General features: G+C 35.3%; 1 protein-coding gene across 1 annotated transcript; it reads right to left on the reverse strand.

The window, feature by feature from the left end:
• Positions 1–1,035: 1,035 nt before the first annotated feature.
• Positions 1,036–18,222, reverse strand: LOC131409670 (sulfotransferase 1E1-like). Its single transcript, XM_058547218.1, has 7 exons — positions 18,072–18,222; positions 16,119–16,244; positions 15,219–15,316; positions 11,238–11,364; positions 9,517–9,611; positions 3,304–3,484; positions 1,036–1,148 (listed from the first exon to the last, which is right to left on the reverse strand). Exons 1-7 carry the CDS (start codon positions 18,220–18,222, stop codon positions 1,036–1,038), a joined length of 891 nt encoding a protein of 296 aa, XP_058403201.1.
• Positions 18,223–18,508: the final 286 nt, after the last annotated feature.

The following is an 18,508-nucleotide window of genomic DNA, read 5'->3' on the forward strand; positions in this document are numbered from 1 at the left end:
AAACAGGGTGCTGAGAAATCCCTAGACCTTTTTGTAAAGAGTAAGAAAACAAATCACATCAACTTCTCCCTAGATTTGACTTTTTACTTTAGGAATTAAGAATGCAATAGTCTGTTAAGACCCTAGTGAATTTTTCAGGATCCTGTTTGTCTTCTGATTTGCAGAAAAGAAGCATTGATTGCTACAGTAAACATAGCATAGAAAGAAAAAATCAATAGAATACAAAACATAGGAGACATAAGCCAAAACAACATTGTGTAAATAAAGAAGAATAATTCTTCTTCTTTTATTTTTGTTTTTATTTTGTTTTACAGGTAAATATTATTTTTTAAAACTTTAGTTTACATGTATTATATTGTATATCGAACAGAAGGAACTCTAGAGCTTAAATGTTTCAAATTAGCTGAAGACATTCAAGCATAAATTACACTTATTGAGATTATTTATAAACATCTTGAAATCAGTTTTGTCATCCCCAAAATTGACATAAAGCTAAGATAAATTCTAAATTAAGCCACTTTTCAAAAAGTGAAAGAAAATTAAGAAGGAAATTATAAGTATAGTTATGTTCCTTAAGTTTTTTACCCTTTAGTTTCTCTTTTAAGGTTTTCAAAGTCCATGTGCAGTTATTAATACGTATATACATTTATGCATATATGTATAAGTATGTGTATGTATATATTTGATGTACTACTAAATAAAAAAAAGTAACCACAAAAATAAAGAATTTGAAGTGCTTGAATATTTTTAATGAGTCTTTAACAACTTGAACTATCTGTGTGTTCCTACACCATTGCTGTAGATTATAGATTCGTGTCATATTTAAAAAAAAGAAGAAGAAAAAGAAAGAAAACAAAATAAAAAAGATGATAGCAGGGAAAAAATTCTTCCTACTTCTTATTTGAAGATCTCAAAAACCATGTGAATCTGACCATAATCATTCACATGACTCCTTCTCTACCAATCTAAAATATGAAAATGATGAGGAATGATTAGAAGAAAGCTTTCGTCTCAGATATGTTAAGAAATCCCTCATTAGATCTCAGTTCGTAAATTCAGTGTAGACCCCTTCATTTCCTCCTCGTAGTGTGTGTCAAATTTCTCATTCAAGGCTACTGTAAAGTGATTCTTCCAATCTCCTACAATCCCTGTAACAGAAGAATAAAAATAGTAAATACAATGTCTTCCAGCCAGAATCATGAAGTTTTCTAATATTCATCACTTTCGTTAACCTAATCAAATTTTATTCTTGTAATCTTCAATTATAGAAATAAAATGTATATCATAAACGATATTTATATTTGAGCTTGCAAAGAAGGATTTATTCTAATTGTTAAAAAACAAAAACAAAGCAAATTTCTTTCTCTGACTCTTTCCACATACTATACTTCACTTAATTTTTCTTCTCCAATTTCCTCTAAAATGTTGGGGCTTCTAAGATGAGATCCATGTTTTACTCACTTCCAAAATATTAAATATCATCTTCATGCTGATAACACTTAAATCCAGACTTATGGCTCCATATCCAACGGTCTACATGACATTGCCACCTGAATTCCATCCAAGTATCTCAAATTCAACTAGTTCAAAAATAAATTCATTTTCTTCCCCACCAAATTGTGTTTTCTTGGTGAAATTTTCCATAATCTGGCTAATCACAACACCAGGTATCTGAGGCATAAATTTGAAGGTCTGCCTCAACCACAACATCTAATTCCTTATACATACTCAGACTTCCTTCATATCCATTGCCTCCTTCCATTTCTGCTGCCCCTGACAGAGAAGCTAGAAGCTCCTCAGTGTTTCCCGCCTGTGCTAATATCTTTTGCTTTCCATCACATTCAACCCTCCACTGGTCAGAAGGCAGTCACTCTGTACTTTAAATTAGTTAGCAGTTCACTTGCCTCCTTAGCTCAAGGAGCTCTCAGCTTTCCCAATGAAATAATCCAAAACGCAGAAGAGAGAAAATGTGTGTCCTGAGGATTGGATAGACTCTGAGCATATAGCAGTTAGCAGCCCTTTACAAGCATGACAATTATTTTAAGTTTATTGTTTCATCTTCAAAATATGTGTGGAGAGGCTGGCCCTGTGGCCTAGTGGTTAAGTTCGGCCTGCTTTGCTTTGGCGGCACGGGTTCAGTTCCCAGGCATGGGCCTACACCACTCATCAGTGGCCATGATGTGGGGGCAACCCACATACAAAATAGAGGAAGATTGGCACAGATGTTAGCTCAGGGTGAATCTTCCTCAAGCAAAAGGAGGAAGATTGGCAACAGATGTTGGCTCAGAGTGACTCTTCCTCAGGAAAAAAAAAAAAAAAATGTGTGGACATTATAGAAAAGGAGACTGAGATAATCTGAGGAGTAAATAACTAAAATATAATCTGCATGTTAACTCTTTGTTCAGGGGCTCCCTATTTTCGCCCAGTGTCAGGTTTGTTACTCCTATTATTTCAAAATCCCTGACCCTCCCACTGACAATTTGGTTCAAAGAACAAGATTTTCTTTGTTCTATCTCTGCTTCACATATCAGTAAGCCTGGATGTCCCAATACTCTGCATATGCTCCATGCCTTTGGATTTATAAACCGGTTATACCTCATCAGACCCTGCCTCCTCCTAGGAGAACATCACCTCATTGTACTTCGATATTTTTGCGAAACAGACCTATATTTGCCACTGGGTGTTTTGAAACTTAGTCTTTTTTTGCAACAGGTTTATTGAGATATAATTGATATACAAACTACTGTGCATATTTAATGTGTACAATTTGATGAGTTTGGACATTTTTCACTTAGTCTTGAAAAGTGTCTGCTGCTTGGTCAAGGAAAAGCTAAGTGTTCTAAGCTTGTTTCCTCATCTCGAAATGACATAATAATAGGAATTTTCTCCTGAGTCTCTGATTAGAATTTAAAGAAAATTAGAATTTTATAATTATCTATATTTATATAATGTACATGGTGCAGCACCAAGGCACAGAGGCTTAGTAAATGGTAGCTAGTAGAGTGTAGCATCAGTGCCGGTGCTCAGGTTGCGGTGGCTGCTGGTCATTCTTAATATAATGTGCTGCATATATTAAATAATCAACAAGTAATAACAATTCATTATTAGCAGTAGTAGTAGTACTAATGTTCTGTGCCTTTGCAGAACTGTTAACTCAATAAAAAGAGTGCTCAAATGTGAAACAGCTCTGAAGAAAACAAGCTGGGTCCACAGGCATGAACAGATCTCAATGGATGTTTGCCTGTAACTATTTCTACTTGCAAATTCCTCTAACAATAGAGGCAAATGACATGACTATCTCACCTTTTCTCATGAAGGGAGATATTTTTTGGTTCATGACTTCGTCTGGTAGTATTGTGTAATTGGTGGATGGATTGTTCTTCATCTCCTGGAATGAAGTATGTTGTACAATCTTGTCCACAAGCTCCTCCGATGGCTTCTTTCCCAGAAATTGTATCAATTTTATCACCTCTCTTTTGATATCCTAGGGAGAAAAAATATTTTGAAGACTCAATTACTAAAATTGAATACATTACTATTTGGATTTAAAAAAAAAAGGAGAGAGAGAAAGGAAAATTTTTCTCTTTTTTCACCCACTGATATTTGAATTACACGTCTCTAAGTATAATTTTCCTCATCCATAAAATGCACATAAAAGATACTTCGAAGATTGTTAGAACAAGAAAGGATCTTATGTTTATAAAATACACTTTGTAGTCCTTGATGCATAGTATATGCTCAATAAATATAATCTGTGAATATGAATATACACATTGAACAACTACAGTCCCCAGTGACAAATCAAGTTTGGGGTTGAAAATATGCAGACAGCTTTCATTTTTCTCCTAATTTATTGATGTAACTAGTAAGAAGCAAAGGAACCAGAAAGATTAAGAAAATGTGCCTCCAAAAAGCAAATACTCAACATAGAACATCAGATGCATGTGAACCATAGCTACAAAGATCCTCATATCTATGTCACTCCAATAGTGTATCCTATAATCCAGCTAAATCGTTCGGTGCAACTATTCACAATACCAACTATAATGCTTATTCTGATATGTAGTTCCCTCTACACAGAATGCTGTTCTCAAATTCTCTGTCCTACAAATTACAGCTTGTCTGTCAGACCTCAGCTTAAGTATCACCTTCTTTGCATTGATTTCCTTGATTATTCCAATTTGATTACATGACCCTATTTTTATTCCCAATTTTCATTCCCATATAAATCTACTGTGCCATATCTTTATTCTCATAAATTTATTAATTTTATTGTCTGTCTTCCAGAAAAAAGATCATTACTCTACATATAACTTTTTTAATTGAGGTAACATTGATTTACAACATTACATAAATTTTAAGTGTACATCTTTGTGTTCCCCACCAAAAGTTTAGTTGCCATCTATCACCATACACATGTGCCCCTTTACCCCTTTTGCCCTCCCCCCACCCGCTTCCTCCTGGTAACCATCAATCTGTTCTCTGTAATACGTGTTTATTTTTGCTTGTGTATCTTCCACATATGAATGAAATCATATGGTATTTGTCTTTCTCTGACTTTTTTCGCTGTTTGATGTTTGCTATGTGTTTGTCATATATGGTCTTTATTATGTTGAAGTACTTCTTTGTATGCCCATTTTATTGAGAGTTTTTATCATAAATGGATGCTCAATCTTGTCATATACTTTCTCTACATCTATTGAGATGATCACATAATTTTTATTCTTCATTTTGTTAATGTGGTGTATCACAATGATTGATTTGTGGATGTTGAACCATCCTTGCATCCCTGGAATAAATCTCACTTGATTGTGGTGTAGGATTCCTTTTAACGTATCATTGTATTCAATTTTCTAATGTTCTGTTGAGGATTTTTGCATCTATGTTTATCAGTGATATTGGCCTATAATTTTCTTTTTTTGTATAATTCTTATCTGGTTTTGATATCAGGGTAATGTTGGCCTTGTAAAATGAGTTAGGGAGCATCCTCTTCTCTTCAATTTTTTGGGAAGAATTTGACAAGGGTAAGTATTAATCTTCTTTCCTTTTAACTTGTATTTTATAAGTAAGTGTGTACTATACAATTCTGATACAGATTTGCTGTTTTCTGATTCTGTCTATCTATTTAACACCTCACTCAAAGCTTTGTATACCCTTGCCTTTTTCTTTCAGATAGGAGGACTCCTTTTAACATTTCTTGCAAGGCCATTCTAGTGGTGAACTCCTTCAGCTCTTGTTTGTCTGGGAAAGACTTTATTTTTCCATACCTGCAAGATAGCTTAGCTGGATAAACTATTCTTGGCTAACAGTTTTTGTCTTTCGACATTTTAAATGTATCTTTCCACTCTCTCCTGGCTTGTAGGGTTCCTGCTGAGAAATCTGCTGATAGCCTAATGAGTATTCCTTTCTAGATTATTTTCTTTTTCTCCCTGGCTTCTTTTAATATTATTTCCTTGTCATTTATATTTCACAGTTTTATTATCATGTATCTTGGAGAAAGTATTTTTGTGTTGAGATAATTAAGTGCTATATCACCTTCATGGATTTTTATATCCAGTTCCTTCCCCAGGTTTGGGAAGTTCTCAGCTATTATTTCTTTTATTTATTTATTTTTTTTTTTAATTTTATTTATTTATTTTTTTCCCACAAAGCCCCAGCAGATAGTTGTATGTCATAGCTGCACATCCTTCTAGTTGCTGTATGTGGGACGCGGCCTCAGCATGGCCAGAGAAGAGGTGTGTCGGTGCACACCTGGGATCCGAACCCGGGCCACCAGCAGTGGAGCGTGCGCACTTAACCACTAAGCCACAGGGCCGGCCCTATTATTTCTTTAACTAAGCTCTCTGCTCCATTCTCTATCTCTTTTCCTTCAGGGATACCTATTACCCTTATGTGTTGCCCTTTCTAATGGAGTGAGATAAGTCTCATAGAATTTCTACATTTTTTTTAAGTCTTAGTTCCCGCTCATCTTCTGACTGCATCATTTCCAGGTTTCTGTCTTTGAGCTTGCTAATTCTCTCTTCCATATAATATGCTCCATTTCTGATGCTTTCTGATACATTCTTCATCTCATTTATTCGTTGCTCAGTTCCAGAATTTGTTTGGTACTTTATTTAAAGTTTCAATCTCTTTGGTAAAGTATTTCTTCTGTTCATTGATTTTATTCCTGAGCTCATTGAACTGCCTTTCTCAGTTTTCTTATACCTTGTTGAGTTTCTTCATGACAGTTATTTTGAATTCTTTATCAGTTAGATCCCAGTCTTCCATGATTTTATGTTTGGTTTCTGGAGAATCGTTTTCTTTCTGTAATGCCATGTACTGTGGATTTTGTGTTGCTCGCTGAGTTAATTCCTCTGAGGTCACATTTGCTGTAGCATACACGTTTTTTATTTAGGTATTGCTTTCTTTTGATTCAAACTTTTCAACTGCTAGGAGATTAGAAGTCTTTCATTTGTTTTTCAGTAGGTGACACTATAGTGCTAGCTTTTAGTTTCTCTTACCTGAGCTACCTCTGGCCATATTTGAGAATCTTCATATTCCACCCTGCACAGCCTCTATTTGGGGTGTCACCAGTACTCTCTTCCTAGCCACCTGCACTTTTGGGGGTCACTGATGCCTTGCTATTGCTGGTGTTGCTGCAGTTGCCGGCTTTGCCACTGGGGCTCAAGGATGGCTGATGTCTCAGCAGCATCCAGGTCACCTGGATCCGGGGTTTCACTACTGTGGTAGGACAGGGAGGGTTTGGGAGGGAGCCTGGTACATGGGGCACCATTTCAGCTTTTGCTTGTTATCTCCTGGTCACAGGTGCAGCTGCCATTGGGGTGTAGAAGTCTTGTGTGCACCTCCACCACTGTTATCAGGCTCTGAGCCAAGACTGAGGGCTGTGATCATGGGGCTCTGACTCTTCTGTTGTTCCACTTCCTGTCGCAGGTGTCTCCCTGGCTGACCAGCTAGAATGACACACGTGCCTCTGCTGCTGCCCACTGAATTCTCTGGGAATGAGGCTGGCTGGCTCAGCTGCTGTGGCCAGGGATACAGGATCCTGGGTTCTGACTCCGCTGTTCCACCATTTAGCCTCTTCTATGTTCTCCAATTCACCCGCCTTTGTATGTACCAATGTGTGGATCTTTCTGGTATCCTAGTGTGTTGTGCAATGTAGCCTTTGTCGGGTCGTGGATGTTTTACTGTAGGTGGAAGGAGAGGGACAAAAGGATCCTCTCACGCCACCATGATGATGTCTTCCTACATACAACATTAATATGCATTATTCTCTTTCTACTTGATACATTGTAGACACAAGAGAAAATTAATTTATTCATTGCTAGGCTCCTTATTGATTGAACTCTAGAGGGAACCTGAACATGGCCATTATCAACCAAAATAGGGAGTAAATGGACATGGACAATTTGAGGGAGTGAGACGGTTAAATTAACTAATGAATTTTGTTTGCGTGCCTTTTAAATTTACAGTCTTCAATATTCTAGTTACAGAACAATGTTAGGTAATATAATAAACTACAGATTGTGGCTGCTTCTCATTCAGATTCGTCCAGTGAAAATTCTATAAATAAATTATAGTTTAATTTCTAAAACATCATTAACTATTTTATTTTAAATGTCCTCACCAAAACAATTATAAAATTACTGCAACATGAATTTTAATAATTGTGCAAAAATGTGAACAAGACATGGATATAAATTGCTTTCCTGGTGCTAATAAAGAATGAGAATTGAGGGCCTGCCTGGTGGCATAGTATTTAAGTTTGTGCGCTCTGCTTCAGGGACCTGGGGTTCATGGGTTCACATCCCGGGCATGTACCTACACATTGCTCATCAAGCCATGCTATGGCGGCATCCCACATACAAAATAGAGGAAGATTGGCACAGATGTTAGCTCAAGGCCAATCTTCCTCACCAAAAACAAACAAACAAATAAAAAGAATGAGAATTGAGAGGACATTTCTCCTCTCTTAATGAAGAGAACCAGTATTTTGGCTATCTTTTAAAAATTATTTGTTATGTGTACATATGTGCTTTAAAGAATAAAAATGAACACAGCACCCATTACCTACTATCCACCTTACAGAAGAGAACATTCAAAGTTTGTTGATTTCTTCCATTTGCAAGTTTCTAACTATATTCCTTTAACTCTCCATTTCAATTCCCGCAATCAACAACATTAACAACAAAAAGCACCCTGCTATACTGAAATTGATCTAATCAAATTGTGCTTTACTTTATACTTTTCAAACTTAAGTATGTATCCCTAGACAATATATAGTTTGGTTTTACCCAATTGATGTGCATATTTGAACTTTACTCTTTTTCATTTCGATATAATATGTAATTGTGTAACAATAATATACATCATATATTGATTCTTGAGTCTATGTATATTTGGGTTGGTTCCAATTTTTATGATTATAGAGAATGCTGCTATGAAGACTGTTGTACATATAATATAATGTACACAGCCAGAGTTTCTCAAGAATATATAGCTACTAGTAGAATTCCTAGGTGTTAAGTTTGCCCTTCCTAAATAATGACAAGCTGCTTCCATAATTTTGTATTTTTTTGCTCTCTTTTTTGTATTTTTAACTCAGTGTGTTACTTCTCACTGATCCACATCCTGACTAACGTTTATTACTGTCAGACTTTTTAATTGTTTTCAGTCTGGTGGGTGTGAAATGACAACTCATAGTGATTTTTATTTTGAATGACTCTGATTACTAATGAAGCTGGAGAAAAACTAAATTATGAGGAAATTTTGAGGCCATTATACTTTTGCGTATTGCAGTTCCAGCATTCTCTTTACTCTTTCCTTCTGGAAATTTAAGTCAATATATGTGGGACCTTATCACTCTATACTACATATCCACTAATCTCTTTTCAAAGTAGTCTATTTATCTCATGTGGTACATTTTATGAAATTTCTTCAGCTCCATCTTCTACATCACTAATTTACTATTTAGCCACGTCTTATTTATTATGCAAACCATCTCTTGATTTTCTAATTTTAATTTCTTACTATTTTAGAAATTCTATTTTGCTAATTTTTTCAAATTTGCATATCTTGTTTCTTTGTAAAAATTTTTTATTTCTTCTTTTATTTCCTTAAATGTGTTAAGCATAGTTATTTTACGGTTCTTCTCTGATAATTCCAACATCTATAAATATAGAGTTCAGTTGACTCTTCTTGCCCATCGTGATTCCTTGTTTGTATGTGCCTGTGTGTGTGTGTGTGTGTTTGTTGTTGTTGTTATGTTTAATTATTTTATGAACTCAAGTTCTTTCAAATTTTATGTTTGGTAATTTTTTGAGACTTGAGTTGAAATGTATTAATTCACAATAAGAGTTTTATTTACTAGCTTCAAATCTGTGCTAAAGTATCTGGATTACTGTAACTTTTGGAGGGGGCTTCATCATTTCTTTAAAGGCAGATTTTTGGATCTAGAATGTCGTCAAATGTTAACATTTTAGAAATTGCTAAGTTGCCCATATGTTTTCTATTTCTTACCTCCTGCATGTCTTCATAGAAAAGAAATAGCACATGTGGATTCTTTCTCTTTTCCCACCAAGATTTTGCATGTTTATACCAGGAACCGTAAGGAACTAAAATTAGAGATAAAAACAATGTACAGGCATGGTATCATCCTTCTATAGCTTGAAAATGAGTGTTCACACAAAAGTAGCAACAATACATAGAAATAAATGATCATAGAATGAAAACTAGGTATTACCCACACACTTGAACAAATTTCTATGCAGCAAGAGAGGCAAACTATGTTAAATAATCCAGTTACAGGAACATATTCTCAACTTTCATCATTATGACATGGTTTATGACACAGGGAAAAAGTGAAGGAAGTCCCCTTCCCATCAGTTTGATTCAGAGCTCATTTTTGAAACTGGTGTGTATGTCAGTGTGTGTGTGTATGTATGTGTGTGTGTGTGTGTGTGTGAAATCTATTAACTTTCCTATCATTAGAATTCAGTCCAAATCTCAGATTTACCATTTACAAACTAGCTTTGGCAACTGAAGCTAGTAACTATACAATTTTTTACTAAACTACCTGCAGTTTATGTGGTAATGGGTATTCTGTTAGAAACCCTTGGTGTCATTCTCACTCTAAAAAATTAGAAGATTTTGGAGATGATGTGATCTGACCAAGCGCTGTCTCTTCCTTTCTCTTCTCTCATGTATGTTCAAGTGTTTCACCCAATAAAAAGCTGACAGAATAACATAATAATGTGTGAGTCAAAGTATTCTGCTTTGTATTAAATAAATTTGTATCTCTTCTGTTCTTTGAACTTATTGACAATTTTTTTTTTACAGAAAAAGTTATATAATGATATTTATAGTGGTCTTATTCACCGATTTTCTAGAGGCGCAACCTTATCTTTCTCTGCCTTACAATGTGGGTTTTGATGATCTTGAGGAATATAATTTATTCATGATGATTTAGCATAAATTTTTCCAACATAGCACTCATAAAGCACATATATCCTACTTTTGTTGAGTCAAATTATCTTATATAGACATAGAAATGGCATTATTATCAATTTTCCTTACAATTATTACCACAAGATCAGAGTGGCCTTCTTTAGTTAATAATAGACTCTCTGAACCATTTCTTCCTCAAGTCTAAATGCTTTAGTCTGGAGTTAAATAAAAAGGCAACATTTCCAAGAATTTCTGCTCAAGTAACTCTGTAATGTTCTGAAAAATCTAGTTGAATGATTCAGACTGTACACTGGGTAGAATGAGTAAGAACTTGTTATATATTCAAACTTCTTTGTGAATTCTGGTCCCATGCAGCACCTGAAATTTTTCATAGAAACAAATAGGCATTGTCTGTCTCTCTTCCCTATCCCCCTTGTTAAATGGAGTTGTAATAACGTGCTGTGAAATTCTTTTCTAATAAAAAGAGAGAAGAGAGAGAATTGGACACTGAGTTTTAGTCTCAGAGAGGAAAATCATTACTTCCAATCCTCAAACACAATTATGTATTTATTTGTAGGCATTGAACTAGAGTGTCCAGTTTTTGCCATTTGCCATCCACATCCAGAAAACCTATGCTTGCTGTAAAGTTCAAGGGCTTTGAGAACTTCTGTGTTTTAATTGAGCATCAGGGAAAGAACTAGACCAGGACAGACAACAAGTATTTTTGCTCAGAGATTCCATTCGTCTTGTATCATTTACCCTGAAAGAATTTAAAGAAAAGAAGCTGTTCTCACCTTGTCCATCCATGAATTTCTCCGCAAACTCTTGAAAAGATCCAGGATGTGGATGCCCATCTACCATTAGAAAGAAATAATAAAAAGAAACCACCACATCCTTGGCATTCCGGCAAAGATAGATCATCTAGGAGGATGAAATCATATATCAAATCACTTAATTTTTTGAAACATAGTCTCATCAAGATTTAAAAAGGAAATAATTAGGGCCGGCCCCATGGCTTAGCGGTTAAGCGCGCGCGCTCTGCTGCTGGCGGCCCGGGGTTCAGATCCCGGGCACGCACCGACGTACCGCCTCTCGGGCCATGCTGAGGCCGCATCCCACATACAGCAACTAGAAGGATGTGCAGCTATGACATACAACTATCTACTGGGGCGTTGGGGGAAAAAATAAATAAATAAATAAAATTATGAAAAAAAAGGAAATAATTATGTTTTCAGCTCTAATAATACATATTTATTGTAGACAGCATATAAAATATATAAAATTATAAAGAAAAAAGTATTCAATAACCTGACATAAAAGCATCTTCTGTGGTGTTGTTCAATGTTAGTTACCACTTTTCATTTTTATGCTATTTTCGCGTGTAACACTTCATTTGAGTGTCACAGGTTCCACTGATATAAATTGGACCAGATAGGTTATTATCCCCAATTTATAAATGAGGAAACTAAACTGAAGCTGAGTCAGAATACATCATTGAGAATAAATCAATGAGAGTAAATGATTTGGTAAATCATTCAGTCAATAATAAAGTCCTCTGGTATTTACACTATACCACTATCCTGCATACTAAAGAAAAAATGTCCTGCTGTTTCCTCACTCCCAATCTTACAGAAAGAAAAATGTTTATGAGAGTCTATGTAAATGCACATGAATCTCAGTGAAAATGTAATCTTCACCAACACCTTGCTGAGTTTCCGTTTAACACACAGAGGAAACACCAATAAATTAGCAATCAGGAGGCCTTGATTTTAGTTGCTGGTCCTATCACTAAGAAGTACTATCATATTGTGTAAAGCACCAATCATTTTGGACTTAGGATTTTTACCTACTAAACAAGTGAGTTGGGTCAGGTCTGTATGGTCTCCTTTAGGTCTAGTAGTCAATGTTGCAGGAAAAGACCTGCAAAAGTAAACTCCGATATCCCAGTGGTTTTCCATTCTGGCCACAGGCACAGCAACGATGCCATCAGAGAAGGCTGCTCTCACTTCTCCACTGTTTACTGGATACGACTAGGCTCACTAACTTCTCTTTCTCAAGTCTTGACATTTTCAAACAATTTTAAAGAAATATTCCAGTTTACTCTAAAAAGTATGGCTCTCGTTTTTAAGGTCCTGCTGTAAAAACTTCTAATTCTTACAGAATGAAAATGATATTTCTGTTCTTATCAAAGCTATAATTAGCCATGTTGAATTTTTCTAATCTTATTTGCAACTCTCCCTGGTTCTTTTTGCCTATTAGCTGAATGGAATTCTTTGCTAATATATTCATGAATTTACTTCAGAATTTTCATCCCTTGTATTTCTTCACGCTATTCTCTCTGTCCTGAATATTCTCTGCATCTCATAATACTATCCATATTTAAAGGTTGACTCCAGGTCTTCCATGAAGATTTTTATTCTTCCAAATAGCAGGGAGCAAAAGCAATCCCTGTTCCCCTAAACTCCCATTAGTTTATCTTATCTCCATTTTGGCAGATCCTATTCTGTATCCCAAACTTCTTACGACACATGCACTCCCTGCCTTCGAGGAAAATCTAGGTCTTTCTTGACGATATGACTTTCCCTGCAGCTCTCGCAAGTCAAAGTTGCTAGTTTACCCACAATTCACTTGGAATCATAATCCATCTTAAAAATCCAACACTTGAAAGACCCCTGTTCCTGTGATACTCAACCCATACGTCTCCCAGATGAATTTCTAAGCTTGTGGTCATTCCCTGGTTTTAATAGAAGATTTGAACACTTGCCTCATAGTATTACTCTCCATTCCAAATCCTGTCATCATCTTCTGTAATTTTAGTATCTGTATGCAAGATCCATCTGATTTTCTAGGTTCTTGTACTCATTGATTATTATCTCTAGTTTACTTCAGCCAAACACTTTTATAATCAAATTGCAAATCTTGTCAGTACCCTAAAGGTTTCACTTTTGAAGCCTTATCCTGGAGCATCATGTTTTCTTCCAAGAAAATCCTGCTCCTCTCTTCTTCCTTATCAATTATTCCCAATAAACCTCTCCTGCAAACAATCCAAGACCTCAAATCTATGGGCCTCACTTCTTCCTCATCTATTAGGCTTTTCCTTTTTTTTTTTTTTTTTGCAATTTCTTCTTTTTTATCACTTATAGTTTCTGGCCCACCACTCCAAGCACACTCTTACTAATAATCTCAGTCCATCTGTCTTCTTGTCCCTTAGTGAATCACCTTGGAAATACTCAGGACATGAATCCATCTGACTGTTTTTCTACTCTTTGATGATCTCTGAGATGATAACCAGTTTTGTGAGGACTGAGAATATGTAAATGTATAGTATTTAATTTTGTTTTGGAAGTAAAGGGGTACCAAGGCTACTACCTATTCTCCAAAGGAAATAAGGTGACTTGGTCCAATTTCTTGAAAAAACAGCATTGACACATGTCCTGTAAAATACATGAATGGTATTTACTAATGAGTAAATGGTATTTACTTTAGGTATGTAAATCCATACTTATGTATGGATTTCATCAGGATGTATGTGGTCTATCTAGGATTGCTTATGATAAAAACAAAACAAACAAATAAGAAACATTGGAATCTTCAGAATTTTGGACGATGGTTCCTCAGAAAATGTCAAATACACCATGTAACATCAGAGTACAAAACGAAAATGTTTCATGACTGTGATAAACCCCCTTTTTTGTTAGCAATGGCTGCACATAGTACTTTAATGTCTCTTAGGTGTAGTGTGAGTCATAGCGTGCCCTAAAAATGCTATAAAGGTCTTGAGGAACACCATCATTGGTCCAAGACAATGTTTTGCCTTTACTTTAGGGTTACATGTATCATTCTTTCTAAAAAGCAAAACTGATCACGTCAATAAGCAGCTTAATATGTCACTAACTCCTCATTATCATCAAATAAGTCCAAATTCCTTAACTTGGATTCAGTGTCTGTTGTAATCAAACACAGCTCCTCTCTCTTCACTCATCCAGCCAATATATACACTCAACCTCCCAGCTAAACTGAACTGGTTTCAGATCCCCCCTGGGGTTGCATCTGAGATTGTATAGACTAACTCCTATGCATCCATCAAAAATAAGCTGAGATGTTACTTTCTTCTGGATGTCTTCCCTGCCCTCAATGTCTGGGCTAGAATTCTTCTCTTACTTGATCTATGGCACCTCCTTCATTGTTATTTTTATTTGTCCCTTTCTCCCAGTGGCCCATGTGTCCATGAAGACAAGGATTGGATGTGTCTTGTTAATTGTTATGTTGCTGACAAATAATAGGCATTCGGTAAATAATTATTATGAGATACTTGTCTGATTGGTCCCTGTCTAATTCATTTGCATTCCTCACAATGCCAAGCACAATAGTTTGCAAAAGGAGTATATTGAATACAATCAGTAATAATAAGAAATACAAATGTAGCTACTATTTATTGAGCGTTTACAATATGATAGGAATTATATAAAGCATGTTACAAGCATTATTTCATTTAATCCTTGCAACAACAAGATGAAGATTGTATTACCATCCTTCTTTTATAGACGAGGAAACTGCAAGTTAGAGAGTTTACTTGTTTTTCCAGAATTACCTCTAGAGTTGGAATTGAAATCTAGACTCTCTGACTATACTATAATCCACATTTAAGTGTCTATAGATTCAATGAAAGAATAATTAAACATGTGTATAATGTGCAGTTAGGATGTTACCTGACGTGATCATTCTAAAATTTCTTTGAGTTGGATGATGTTCTGAGAATACTTGGTTCTGGTTACCTTACAGTTCTTTTCCCAAAATGAGGCTGGAAGAAGTTCAGGTGACAGATGAGTCTTCACTCTTCTAGGAGATGCCATCTGTTTTAGTTGTTTTATTCCTTAGTTTTAGAAAATTCAAGGTTAGACAACTGAAAATTATAAATATCTGTGTGGATTTTATAAATATTTTAAAAATAAAAGTAAATTTAAGATTCTGTATTGTATTCATAGTAATAATACATACTCACTATGACAGAAGTTTAGATGCAGAAAAGTATACAGAAAAAATAAGATCAAATAAAATCTCACCACTTTGGAAAAATCATTATTAACATTTTGGAAGCAAGTTTCTATATAAATATATCTATGTGCCCAGAATCACAGCCATTCAAATGCCACACACGCAGATGAAATTTTTAATATCATCTAATTGCCTTTTTTCTTAATATATTATACTCAAACCACAATCTCAAGAAACGTGACATTCTAAAAATTTTAATGGTTTCATAGTGTTATTATATCACTTTTAACAATTCTTTTGTTGGTTAACATTTATATTGTTTCCAATTTTTCACAACATTAAAAGAATCTATGACAAATACCCTTTTGCGTACGTCCTTGAAAATGTCATGGATATTTTCCTAGTTTTTAAAGTATTATCATATTCATCCCATAGAGAAATAAATGGTCACATGTTACTAGGCTCTGCTGAAGGCATATAAGTGCCATTCTTATTTACTGTATTCCAGACACATCCTATAACATAAACCCTGTCAAGATTTAAATTTAAATTTACATGCTTTACTGTGTAGAAGACATAATACTAATTGCCACTCTTGCTTACAGTCTCTTTCTTGGCACCATGTACACCCACAACTTAAAATATACATAGATAGCTTTTTAAATCAACTTTAACATTACCATTCATTACTCCGTCTTTTCTGCATTCCAGGTAAGGTACTCGATTAAAAATGGCATCTTCTTTGCACTTTTCCACATCACCCTCTTTATGGATCATGTCTATGATTTCACTAACCCAGGTTATGCCTGTAAAAGTTAAAGAAACCTGAGTCTCCCACTGACCGTGCAGGGCTGATGACAGGAGTGGTGGATTTGTAGCTGGATAAAGTAGGAAGAAATCAATACAATATTATTTGAAAGATGTCAGAATAACCCAAGGACTCAAGAAATATTTCCTCTAATATTTAATCTTATAGGACCCCAAAATAGTCTCGATAAATAAGGATGAATATTATGGTAAGACACACCTGTGGTACGAGTCCAAATTTGTCCATGATGAATTGTGACATTGTGCAAGCTGTTAACAGTTTTTGATCTAAATTTTTACATCTAAAAGTAAGGAGACTTGAATAATAGTGGATACACTCAAGCATGCTTTCAACTACAGACTTTACTGATATAGCTTCTTATGCCTCAATTTGAGCCCCAGTTCAGAGGAAACAGAAAAGAATAAACTGGTCCTTGCCCTATGGTGGTTTTGCCCTAAGGTCTTTTGAAGAGTCAGAAACAATGCTCAATGATTACAACACTTCTTAATTCTTAAGATTTTATAATACAGGTAGGCACAGGGATCTAAGGGACTGCAAAGGAGGACCATTTAACTCAGTGCGCTGTTGCTGCTGGAATGCTGTTCTGCATTCCAAACAGAAATATCAAGAGAACATAACTGAGCTTAGATTTTACAAATTACTAGCACAAGTTCTCCAAATTTGTGAGATAGAGAAGGATTCTACCAGGAAGAAGAAATGTCTTTTTTTTTAAATCAAAGGTCAGATATTTAAGAATAGTATAGTTCTGAGGAAAAGAATTGCAAATAGATTATAAAGCTTAAAGAGTCTACCTGAAGAGATGTTTGGGGATAAGGCTATAGGCGCAAGCAGAGGGCAAGGATAAAATGCCTTGTAGTTCATTCTAAAGAGTTTGGGTTGTTTTCTAAAATTTTTAGAAAGGCATTGACATACTTTAGACAAAAGAGCAAGATTACCAGGGTTATGTTTTGGAAGAATTTTTCTAGTGGAAGAGTAAATAAAACAATGGCCTGAGGGGGTCAATAGGAAGGGAGACAAGAGACCTGTCAGAGACTGATTGTGAGACATATCTATGAGACTAAATGGGCAAAACATTTTGATTGATTGAACATGGGAAACGAAGAACCAAGAGGAATTGAATCTGGAAGAGTTCTCAGGTTTCCCTGCAGATGACTGGTCATGCTGACACCGACCCAGACAGGGAAAAGAAGTGGAGGAACAGCTTCCGAGTCAGAGTAGCCAAGGGTATATGCAGTGTTTGAGAAATTTAAGTGCTAAATGGCACAACCAGATAGAGTAGTCTGGATTGGACCTTTCTAATTTCTAAAGATCTATGATTGTAAGACACCGGAAGTATGATATACAGTTAAGCTAACCTCAGGAAAAAAGATGTTGCTTAAAAATGGAGTTTGGCAGATGGACTTGAAGTGGAACTAGTCAGTTGAAGACAGTTTTTTAAATCTGTGAAAATTGCTCATACTCTGTTTATATAATAATCGTGATAGTGACATAAGGTAAACAGAGTTGATAGTTTCAAGTTTTAGTTATGGTTCTATATTCATCCATCTATGTTACATAATTTTCTGAAGTGGCCAACAATATCCATTTGTCAATGTGCTACTCAAGTTATAGGTACAGATTGTGGTCTTAGGCTAGAGCTATACTACAACACTTTTTCTATGTCTGGATTAAAACTACTACATATGTATTTATTTAATATGGAGAATGAGTGTGGAAGAAGCAAACAGCTTAATATTTAGCATTCAAGGTGGGTTTGCCATTTTAGGTGAAAAGGGAACAAGTTTTACATAACAAGGAGACTTACCAGATTTGGGATAGGCGGCAATGACAATGTCATCTGGTCTTGCCTCGAATGCCTCCACGTCATCCCAAAATTCAATAAAAGGTTTATACATTAGAATTCCATGGATTCTGCCAAAGTATGCAGAATGGTCAAGTTTGGAAGAATCCATCATAAAGTGGCACACTGAAAGAAAAAAGCTATGTTTTCCATGTTGTATATTGGAGTTATATATATTATATATAGCTCTGTATAAATGAGGTTATCTTGAGAGTCTAGCATTTCTCAGCTGTTGAGCATTTAGGGTAAAGGCGTATTAAAGTATCTATCATAGTCCTGATGCTTTAAGAGTTTCTATTCCTATTAAGGAGATAAGTCTAACATATAAAAGAATAAGAAAGTACAAGATACTACAAAGTAAATTTGAAACTATGTACAAAATGTGATACATTTATATTATC

Source organism: Diceros bicornis, chromosome 8 (genome assembly GCF_020826845.1).
Source record: "Diceros bicornis minor isolate mBicDic1 chromosome 8, mDicBic1.mat.cur, whole genome shotgun sequence".
NCBI lineage: Eukaryota > Metazoa > Chordata > Mammalia > Perissodactyla > Rhinocerotidae > Diceros > Diceros bicornis.